Source organism: Ylistrum balloti, unplaced genomic scaffold, assembly GCF_031769215.1.
Source record: "Ylistrum balloti isolate Yb309-2 unplaced genomic scaffold, AGI_CSIRO_Ybal_v1 Utg370066, whole genome shotgun sequence".
NCBI classification, from domain to species: domain Eukaryota; kingdom Metazoa; phylum Mollusca; class Bivalvia; order Pectinida; family Pectinidae; genus Ylistrum; species Ylistrum balloti.
Window position 1 is genome coordinate 246,563 of NW_026782111.1, and position 12,157 is coordinate 258,719.

The 12,157-nt window shown below is 34.5% G+C and overlaps 1 protein-coding gene across 1 annotated transcript; it reads left to right on the forward strand.

Moving 5' to 3' along the window:
- The first annotated feature begins 1,664 nt into the window (after positions 1-1,664).
- LOC132549560 (uncharacterized) lies at positions 1,665-6,501 on the forward strand. Its single transcript, XM_060213498.1, has 5 exons — positions 1,665-1,733; positions 2,558-2,647; positions 4,762-4,842; positions 5,749-5,874; positions 6,337-6,501. Exons 1-5 carry the CDS (start codon positions 1,679-1,681, stop codon positions 6,402-6,404), a joined length of 420 nt encoding a protein of 139 aa, XP_060069481.1. The 5' UTR covers positions 1,665-1,678; the 3' UTR covers positions 6,405-6,501.
- The last annotated feature ends 5,656 nt before the right edge of the window (positions 6,502-12,157 follow it).

Below are 12,157 nucleotides of genomic sequence, written 5' to 3' on the forward strand. Positions count from 1 at the left end.
AAGCTATACTCAAATCACTGCACAACTGCTTCATCATCCACATGTTAATGGAGGAATAATTTGATCATACAAACTATATGATGGTGAAATTGGTAACTTGTGGACTGGGGTGCTCTATTTGCGGTAAAATTAATTAGAATTTAAAACATTTACTCATATTCAGTCATATTACCATCAAAACTAACATTTAGGACATCAACCTGTAGTGAAGATGAACATGGTGTATATCATATATTCAAATTCAAAGTTTGTGGGAACTTAATATGAGGAAATATCAAATCTTTCATTTCATGAATTAATACATGTATTTTACAATTTTTTGTAGTTTTTTTTCTGTATCTTTGCTGTCATTGTATCATAACAGCTTGATATTATTGACTATTGAATATATTAGTCATTTCACATGCCCAAACTGTACAGTAATATTTGCCATGATCCATCAAGGGTAAACTCATGTACATTTCCTGTTGAAATATTTATAGCATGCTGATGCACAAAATAAACAGAATGAAGTTGATGAATTTAACTTCCACAACTTATGTCTATTCTGCCTACAAAAGGTGTTAATATGAAAAAGACAATTCCAACACAAAAATGGTAATTTCAAGTTTCTTAACGCAAGGATCTGCGAATAGTTTCTTGGAATGTTTTATCAAGTTTTTACTGTATATACCTTCATGAATCTGTCGGTAAGGAACTTAATTAGGACCCGATTATTGAGCAATGCACTTGCTTTATGTGTTTAAATAAATAACATAATTTACCAAGTCAACTGTTTATTACATCAGTTTGTATACAAAAATCCATGATGATGTGAAATACATTATATCTATATAAGTCTATGATATACACAAATTGCCTACCCGTGGTTCCTCAATTTAATTTTGCGCTACCTTAGATGTCGTCAGTACCAACACGGGTGATTTCCCCTTTCCAATGACGTAACATTCTAGAACTGATTACTCCGTACCTAGGTCTACCAAGCCAGGAAGCCGTAGATATCTATTAAGGGAGCCTCACCCCGGGAGAAGTCACATCACCTCAAGCTCTATCTGGAACCAAACCTATTTATACTCGTGGAATTTGGTGTGATTTCCAGATATAAGACTTTGTCAGTACACATAAATTAAAGAGTTTCATACGTGTACATCTACTTTCGGTTTGGTAGAAATCAATTGTAACTAGCTAGATTTTTCGTATCAGAGCTAGATCATCTGTATCAAACACCATGAGCAGGGTCATCCCACTGCCTTCAGGAAAAAAGTACCATTTCTATGTTATTTACAATCGGGCTGGGTCAAAGGTTTCGGCCACAGCTGATACTGTCCTAGCTACCGAAGTTGTGGGACACTTCAAAAAGCTAGCCGAAGAGAAGGGATATACAAAATGTTTTGACGCACATGTCGATGTAGACACCGGATCCGCGGATGTTTATGGTGCACACTTTAATGTCATGGAGAAATCTATGTTGGCGTTAGTTTTCGTCACTAAGGGTTTCAAAGAGAATGGCTTCGAGATGTTTCTCCAGCAGACTACCCACTTCAACTCAGTAACACGCACTGAACGCAACACCTGTCAGGTGATGGCTGTATTGATTGGTGTATCGGAAACAGTCTTACCTAAAAATCTAATTATTAGTAGCTATGTGTCGTTCACCGAAACAGACTGGAGGGATGATATGGAAGAATGGAACAGAGTGTGGCAAATGATGAACATTCATTTGGGCCCGCCAAGTAAGTATATAGTATATGTTAGTAAGCCGTATTCATCAGTCATAATATTAAAAATGAGTCTTTGTAGAGTGAAAAGTAAATAGAGTTTGTTTCATTTAAGGTACACAAAAATATTCATGTCCATAGGCTGTAATGAAAAACTGGTCCAGAACTGTTATTTCACAATTTTGATGAGATGTAGTTGATTCTCTATATTCTCACACAGAAAAAACACAAGTCCAGGGCTTGAATATCCCAGTTCCGTAAGTCACTGGACATGGTGAACAGAGACAAAGGGTTGCATATTTGGACCCAACTAGAGTGCAAAAGATGGGGGGTAAAGGGGGCAAGTTGTTTCGGTTCTTCCAACATAAGTTGTTTTGGTACTCTTAAAAATGTTTTGATTTATGTGTTTAATTTGGTTTTTTAAAGAGTTTTGTCATAAATAAATGTTGCTCATTTCATTACTGAAAAAACTATTGACTCAAAATAACACTCTAGCTGTGTTTATAATTTTGCAAGTACCAAAACAACTTTTGTAAGTACAGAAACAACTGGGTGCTGAAACAACTTGGTACCAAAATGGATCAGCTGAACTGTGGATGTCATGGTGAAACGCAAGTGTGTTACCATTGCACCACCCGACCATCCATTATCATTATCATGATAATAAGTCCAAGTTATTGCTGTATGTATTTCTCGATTACGTCTTATCATAACGTAGTGTATCTATTTCATCCATCTGCAGAAAATGAACACCGCTTCTTATTTTTGAGTATGAATTTGTAAAGTTAGCCCCTTTAAAAAATGAATACACTAATTGTATGTAAAATTGTAATCGTTAGGTCCACCTATGGACTTGTACAGAGAGACTGTTGCAGTCTATCCAGAAGATTCCCAACCTTTGGAAGGGACTAGTGGAGCTTCCAGATCAGGTACATTTTTGATGAGTGGATATCAGATATGGAAATAATTGTAACAAATTTTAAACAGAGATAAAATGTAGAATCCTGGCTATGCATACCCATTTAGCAAAATATCAAATATCACAACTGTCATTCCAGATATCATATCTATAAGTTTATCTTTATACAATAGTATCATAATTATATAATCATATGACCTACTGGCCGAATATTTGAAACAGGTATTTAAATGTTATTGAACAGTATTTGCTTACTAACTTTTATAAAAAAAAAACATCAAAAAAAAAAAGATATCTGAAAAATAATGTATTTGTTTGGAAACAAACAGTATTTCAGAAATTATTTTTGCTTGAAATGCATCAAAGACGTTGGTCTCTTACCTTTCATTAGTGATGCTAGTCATAGATATAAATTACCACAAATAAATTTTATAGGTATAATTTTGAAAGTAAAAGACATATTACCTTGAACTGAATTAAAAATTAATATGTGGACTCATACTGGCAGAAAGCACGGTTTTGATTGGAAAAAGAAAAATATTGAAAATCATATTTTACAACAATTACAAAAACAGCTTATGAGGTCACCTGAGACAGTCTCTTGGTGACCTAATGCAATCGCCTTCATCCATGTCGTGCATCGTTCGTCTTTAAGCAATTTAACATTTTCAGCTTCTCCTCAAATACCCCTGATCCAAAACCATCCTTGGCCTAAGATGAACCAAAATGGTAAATTATACACTCCCCACTTTACAGGGGCCTGAGACACGGAGCCAAAAGCAGTCAAATTGTAAATTTCAAAAATCTACTTCTCAAAACCCAGATATGATAAAATCAAATGCTCTTCATGAACGGAAGCATCTTAAGGTGCTTTACCAAAACTGTGAATTTCATGACCCCAGAGTCTCTATGGTGAGGGGGTAAAATTTACGATAGTTTATATAGGAAAACTATACTTTTGAGTATGAATTGTTTAATTTTCATTGGAAATATTTCAAACTTGGTTAGAATCATGAGTGAAGGATGACGACTTGATGGTATGCCCATATTGATCCTGACTCTCCCTCAGGGGCTGATGAGTGGAGCCATGGATGGAAGCATCTTAATGTGCATTAATTACAAGGTCCAAGTCACATGTCTTCCTAGTGCATTACTATATTCAGTGTCACGATTTTTGTTTTGGCCGCTAGACCTCTTGTTCAAACTCATATTAATTACTTTAATTGGCCTGGAGGAAGTATGCAAGAGGTCTTGTAAAAAGAGGAAACTGAAAAAATGTAAAAATATTGATATAGATTAGTGATGATTTTTCATCACATCGAACATTTTGCTGAAACATGATAGCACTAATTCTAGTTTCTGTATGTTACTTGTATAACAGTTATTGTGGTTACATTTCTGAAAAATCATAGGCAAAATTAAGTGCATTTACAGTGCCAGTGGAAAGCCCAAGTGGTTGGGCAGGTAACCCCATACCTTTCCACGTCCGTTACCAGAATCAAACTTCAGACACCTGTGTGAAAAACGAGTGTGTTACCACTGCACCACCTGACCACCTGACCACCCAGGTTTAAATGAATCTCTATAATTTACTTATCTGGTAATTAGGTCATGCTCGATGGCAAGCCAACTCATAAATATACTATAAATTTCTGTTCAGTAAAAATACAAAAGCAGTTCTATTTCATTGTCTTATAATAAGCACAGTTTCTCTTTCAACTAGGTCATGCCTGGTAATAAGCTCATTCAAATACTGTATATTGCTACTTGTTTAAAAAAATCAAAGAAAGCTGAGAAAGGGATGAGGTAGTTTGTGTCATTGAGTAAGTGAATCTATCCTATCTGTATGGCATGTGATGGGCCTCTCATATGTTTTTCAGTGAGGTGGCCACCTGCCACTACATATGTTGTTTAGTGAGGTGGCCACCTGCCACTACATGGAGACCTTATTTTAAAATGATCCTGACAGTTGATCGCGGTATAAACCAGACACACAAATAAAATAAGATACAATTTTTTTGTCCTAAGCCCATTCTGTAACTTTTAGTAAAAATTATGTTGTTTTCCAGTAAGGCATATAACAGGTTACTGTTATAATGATTTTTAATATTTGTGTATTTACAGCCATAGCTGTGAATAGCAGGAATGTCCAACTGCAGAATGAAGGACAATCCCTAGAAGTTGATGGACCAGGGTCGTTCTCGGGTATATTTACTATATTTATTTTGTTGTTTGTATGTATCCTAGCAGCCAGTGACTTTTAATGTTATGTACAATACCCTTGGGACTATTAATTTTTTCGTTGAGAAAAGAACATTAAACCCAAGAGGCTTAGAGTCAGAAGAATTACATATTCAAGTTTGTTCCACTAAATAACCTTGGCCTATTTTATTTATATAAAACCAGTTGATTTTGATAAAAATCTTTGAATGACTTCTTTTGAAGAACCAACAGGCTGAGGGTCTTGATATTAGCCAAAAAACATACTGAGATAAAGGGTTTTCAAGTTTGACCTGACCTAAATGACTAATTTTCTTAGTGTTAAGTGAAGAAACCTGATTGATGAATTCAAACAAATTATTGAATATTTCATCAGAGTTTAGTGTATCCCTTGGGAGCCTCAATATACCAACACAGCCTCTTTTCATTTTTAAACAATGTTTGGATAGTGCCACGTTAACTATGCAGGCCGCTCTTACAAAAAATACAACATATTTTACAGTGAAGATCTTATTTCATCTACAACATCAGGAATATAATTAATTAAATAGAACATCATTGAAATTTTAACAATGACATCACCTATGTTTTTGTTGAAATGCATGAGTGTAGGTGCCACCTAGGCCTACACGTGGATGATGAATCCACTGGTGCTTAAAGCATTCCGTGAAAACGCACACAAAGGAACTAGACAGATTGGGCAGAATAGAAAAGTCGAGGATGAGGTATTACGTGGGATATCCCTGTTTAAGGTGCAAGAAAAGATTTTCTTACTTGTTGGCTGTAGGTAATTATAACTTGTTAAAAATTCATTTACAAAGATCATGAAGTGTGTATAATTGAGTCTAAACACAAGACTAGAGTGTGATTCATACTTTTCTTTTTTTCTAGAGGAAACTAACCCGAAAGAAATAGTTAAGACCGACAAGAATACATATCCATCCTTCAAAAACAGTGAGATACCAAGTCAACCATCTGAAATTGAGTTGGACAAACATAGTACAGCAGGTTCCTCAGGTAAATGTACTATGTAAATAAATTCAGATTGAGAATTTACCAAAGACTCGGTTCATGACAGAGACAGCAAATTGTGATTACTGCACAGTATTTAAAAGCTCAGCTCCAAACAAAGCCTCAGATTTACCGAAATTCTCCAACTTAAGAGAAAATGTAAATAGTAATTTCTGAGACAATAAAATTGCAAAAAATAAAGTATGCAAAGAATTGCAAAAGGTGAATTTTTATGTTTTTTCGGAAAAATTGCACAGTGCTAAAATGTCCTGATACATGATGTCCGTTACACTGCCCTCATATGACAGACTCTATCACTACAATTTTCTGCCAGTGATAGGTCACTGGTTAGTTAAAGTTTTGGTCATTATGTAGAGTAATCATTGGCCAAATGGCATCTAGGATACATATATGAGAATTGTGTTTTCAGATATACCATATGTATTCTAAAACAATTTTACATTGCAGGTTTAAAACACAAGATTCTTCAGTTTGCAATTTTCCATGTTTTTAATGGAACTAACCAGACATACTGATGGAAGCTGTGTATAGGACAAGGCCATCCATGAGAACAATGTTGTCTTTAGAAGATATTTGTTGGGATGTTTTTGGGACATTTGACCTGAAGGGTCAAGACGATCTCTAAGTAATTTGAGTTTTGTCAGTGGTCATTAGTCATACATAATTTATAAAATTTTGTAAGTTCCACTTATGATACCCAGGCCAAACTAAGTTTGAGATTGTCCTTAGAAATTATTGCCATATTGATGTATAAGTAAAATAACTATTTGAAATTTCTGAAGTTTCAAGCAGTGTAATTCGATCAACACATACTTGGTTGAAACAACAACGAAAATACAATATCGTACCATCTTGTCAACAGAATATTTATTAAACTCAGCTTTGATGAAACTGATTAATGTATACAGAAGTTTGCTCTATTCCATTATATGTAAACAAGCTTAATTTATAGCAAATCTTTGATAGAAAATTAAGTGATAAAGTAATAAAACTGGTCATCAGTGACAGTTTTGAAGACCAATTGATAAAAAATGTCTGAAAGTGATCATAGATTTTCTCTTCTACATACTGAGATTAACATTTCATGTTTTTAGTGAATTTTTTTATGCAGATTTTAGTGTAGAATTTAGTTTAGATTTTTAGTGTGGTTGGTGTCTTTATGTAACCCATCATTTATTTTAACAAATCTTTATTACTGTTTCACACTAAAATACTTTTAAATTTAGAATGTTTCTCATCACATTTCAAATGGTAAAACTGTTTATATTTATTGTGACAATCACAGAATGTTTTGTTATAGGAATTTTTGTGTTAAGTTATATATGTATATATAACTCTTATATATTCTATATTGATTTAAGCATTCCTAATATCAACATAGTTGTCTGTCTTTCTGAAAATACAAGATGTGTTGATGAAACACCATGCCCCTGGTTGCTACAAAATTCTGAAGTGGGACATTTATACTTTGTTGTGTAAGGCATGTGCTAATTGCATGCACACTTTGTGAAACACATGTTTTCATTGTAGTAATGATTTTTTTTTACAAATGTAGGTCAAATGTCACAGTCAAGGTCACATTTTCAAAAATTTAGGTAAAACCAGAAAGGTCTTGTCACAAGTAACACACATGCCAATATGAAAGATATTTTTTCTATGTAAAGTTGTAAAGATAACATTTTATGGGTAACAATTTGTAGTTAATATCTGTGATTATTAATGTTTTGATATTATCTTAAAAGACTGGGCTCCATATAGTGTATAAAGCAAATGTTAATTAATGATGTCTGCCACTGATGCCAAAACTTGAAATAGGCCTTATTGTCAGTATTGCTCAGAAATGCATTGTTGATTGTTTGAATATATTTTTATAATATGCAATACAATCGTAGTGTCTTAGGAGGAAAAATGTATTGATAGTTATATCCCTTTACTTAATATTTAATGAATGTTACGTCCCCTTCCCAAAATATCATGCAAATATTTACTTTTTTATATTCCCTTCCCAAAGGTAGTTGTACACAGTTTCTCGGTGTGGCTATGCGTGATAGTTTTGTTCATTAGATTACCCCATTATAAAGGTAGTTGTACACAGTTTCTCGGTGTGGCTATGGGTGATAGTTTTGTTCGTTAGATTGCCCCATTATAAAGGTAGTTGTACACAGTTTCTCGGTGTGGCTATGGGTGATAGTTTTGTCCATTAGATTACCCCATTATAAAGGTAGTTGTACACAGTTTCTCGGTGTGGCTATGCGTGATAGTTTTGTTCGTTAGATTACCCCATTATAAAGGTAGTTGTACACAGTTTCTCGGTGTGGCTATGGGTGATAGTTTTGTCCATTAGATTGCCCCATTATAAAGGTAGTTGTACACAGTTTCTCCGTGTGGCTATGGGTGATAGTTTTGTGCATTAGATTACCCCATTATAAAGGTAGTTGTACACAGTTTCTCAGTGTGGCTATGCGTGATAGTTTTGTTCATTAGATTGCCCCATTATAAAGGTAGTTGTACACAGTTTCTCGGTGTGGCTATGGGTGATAGTTTTGTTCATTAGATTACCCCATTATAAAGGTAGTTGTACACAGTTTCTCGGTGTGGCTATGGGTGATAGTTTTGTTCATTAGATTACCCCATTATAAAGGTAGTTGTACACAGTTTCTCGGTGTGGCTATGGGTGATACTTTTGTTCATTAGATTACCCCATTATAAAGGTTTTCTTTAGAATTTATATAAATCCTTGCTAAAATTGGTCTTGTCATGTTTAAGTGGACAATGTGGGGTTTCATTTTTTTCAGAATAATATTTAATCTTTGTGTTTGAGATTACTATTTGTGCAGTCTCGAATCTGTGTCTACGCACCAAAAACTAGCTTTACAGGAAGTGGAATTTTCATTGTGTTTACATGGGGTCATGTCATGTTGCTGAAGTGTAAGTAGTTTGTTACCATGACAGTGTTATGTTGATATTAAGACAGGTGTTTAGAATAAATTTCTTCTCTAAAGTTGAAGTGTAAGGTTGGAATTAGCAGTATTTTTGCTGTAGGTAACAATAGCAATCACATGTCAGAAATCAGAGGAAATTTTTTATTTACACAACTTTTATTTCTCTACTATTAATATAATTGTTATGTAGTTTATGAATATGTATACATGTAATGATGATTTTTTTCATAACCAAACTTCTATACTTGTTTATCTCAAACATGAACAATAATTTCAGGAAAAATGCAAATCAACTGTTTCCTACCATCAAAATATCATAGAATATTTACTTTTTAATATTCTCTTCCCAAAATATCATATCAAGACATTATCATATATTTTTGATTCTCAAATTTGTGAATTTTAATTGAAATAATTTGGACTTCAAAACTGTTTTCTAACAATTGAGATCACTTTGCATTGATGCATCTGATAACACAAGCAGGAAATAACTCTGGAAAAAATATGAAAGTCCCTAGCTTGCTTTCATATCACGGTCATATCAATCATTGTTAAATAATTTTCTGACGTCTGTGTCCTCAGTACTTCGGTACTTTGATTTTGATTTTGGTTGACTCTAAATGTTGAAGTGTCATACTGGAAGTTTTTACTTGCAGAAGAAATATATCTTGATATTTTTTTATTACATTTTTTGTGGTTGCAATTGTTTGACAGCAGATAACGGGGCGATGTTAGACTGTTTTGGGCCTCACACAGAAAGAGCTATTTATATTTACTTTTTTTATTGTTGCTTGGTCTGCTTCCTTATCCATACATTTTCCCGATAGCTTGTCGGACATTGATACCCGATCGGTAGAACTCATCGTCTTACCAGCCCACAACAGCAGCCCTCATCTTCAATATATCTACACAATATCGTCAAATTTCAGGTCAGAAAGTGGTCCTTTCGTCAGTTATGGAAAGAGGTGAAGATACAAGGGACTTAGTTTGAAGAATGCAGAGGTTGGGTGAGGTTCTTGGTCACAATGTTACACAGCTTCAATCACAGCTTGGTTGGTGTGGAGTGGTACGTTATGCGGTTAAATTCAGATTTGAATCCCTCGACGGATTTGTTGTGTGTATGGATCCATAAGAAAGGCCTGTTGCAAAAGAAAGGAAAAAGAATGCCCGTAAACGGTCTTCATTCTTTCAACCTGTCCTGGCGGATTGGCTCCTCAGAATGAGGAACCTCAGCACCACTTTAATACTCATTTGTGTCCCATTAATTAAGTTATAGAGAGTGTGTCTCTCCAACAGAGTGTTGCGAGTGTTACAGCCTGTAATATGATCCTATAAAACCAGTAACTAAGACAAGATGTATAAGTAGGTGTGATGATTTTTTTATCATCCCACAGGCAAAATGTGTGAAGCTCAAAACCGTATCATCGTCTCGTATATGATATAATCTTATGAATTATTTCGAAGTCAATTTTTGTCATGGTTGTATTATGCCATGCATGTATATATATTTGATAAGATATGACATGTGCCATGTGAATAAATAATTGAATAAATAAAACAAACTTTCACTACGTATATTTGTGTAATTTTATAAAAACATGACATAATAAAATATATTTTACAAAAGAAACGTGTAGTGTTATTGTTTCTTCGACAAAAAGGGTTATCAAAATTCGTATTTCAGTGAAATATGGTAAATTAGGGATCAATAATATCTGCTTATGGATGTTTAAGTTCCTACAGAAATCGCACATCCTGTTTGTTGTCGAAATGCTACAAACCTATAATAGTACCTTCCATGTCAAACACTGAAGATATCGAAACAATTCAACGTTCTAAAAACTCTTCGGAAGTCGAGAGAATATTTCCTGACCAGAAATCTACTGACAATATCTTTGTAAAATGACATAAGTAGTTTGTATGCTTGTTGTTTGTTGTTTACTTGAATACATAACGATAATGCAGACCAAACTTATTCTTATTTTCCGTGGAAACACAGTCCGTCACGGGTAGGGAGCGTCCGATAAAACACCTCGGATCTTCACCCGAGGTAAGGAAAGCATTGACTGGAACCCAAAAAGAAAACATTACCAGCTAGTAATGAATCAATGAAATTTTACTGTAGGTAGCAATAAATAATTGATTACTGTATACTTGTGTATTGTGGTGTTACTGGGTGATCGGACGGTGGTAACCCACCTGCCTTGCACCTAAACGTTCGGGTTTCTGTTCCCCGAGCGGATGTGAAAAGTCACAGGGGTCACGTGGGCGAATACCTGGATTTTCAACAGGTATTCGTTTCCTCCACAGTATGACCTTCGCGATCTTCCATCCGGGCCAACAGGAATGATTAATGTAAGTTGATAACTTGTTTCGCAATTGTTGTAAAAGAAATTGTTATATACTTGTGAACTGGATAAAACCATTTCATTTCGTTTTTCAAAATTCGTGGTTTCAGGAAACACATTTTCAAGATTGGGGTACCAGTGTAATCAATGACCCCCTTAATTTAGTCCAATACTTTTAGCGTAAAAGTACTGAAATGAGATTGCTGTTATATGTACGTCTACAGTCTTAGGTATTTGAAAAATCACACCAACCAACATCACATCTATACTGAATCAGTACATTGTAAAGTCATTTGTCCTCGGGACTTGCCTGCGTGGTGTAATGGACTTATGTTAATCTGATGATCGAATCGTTTGTTTGGTGTTTAATTATAACCAAGCCAGTGTATAAGTACAGGAGGTACAGACGGATCACCCGTGGGATATACATCGTAAAGGTGGTACAGACGGATCACCCGTGGGATATACATGGTGAAAGATGTTGACACTTTCCATTATGTTTAATTCACAGAAACGTTACGGTAGCCAGCAAGGGCAAATGTTTCAAATAACGTTTTGTATGACTGGTAATTTTTCTAGTCTTCTCTGCTGAATATCACATAAAAATTCAGACAAGAACAAAACGAATGAGAAAACAGAGATGAAAGTAAAATATAGGACCATTTTATGTTTAAGTGACGTGACGTCATTTAATGTCACTTGCTAATGCTTTTGTATTTGAATCTAATCCTTTTGCTATAATGCAGTTCCTGCTATTTTTCATTAACGAAACAAAATAATCCGATAATATGTGACAATGACTTGTTAGCTTAAGACATGAGTTAATGAACTGATGTTCAAAATTGGACGTCCTTTGGGGGAAAAAAAGTTTTTTAGCTGACGTAGCAGAAAGCGGATGTTTTCGGGTCTTGGAATAATTTTATCTGTTGTCTCCGTTTTTAGGGAATCATATAATTAACAAGCGTATGACGTCATTAA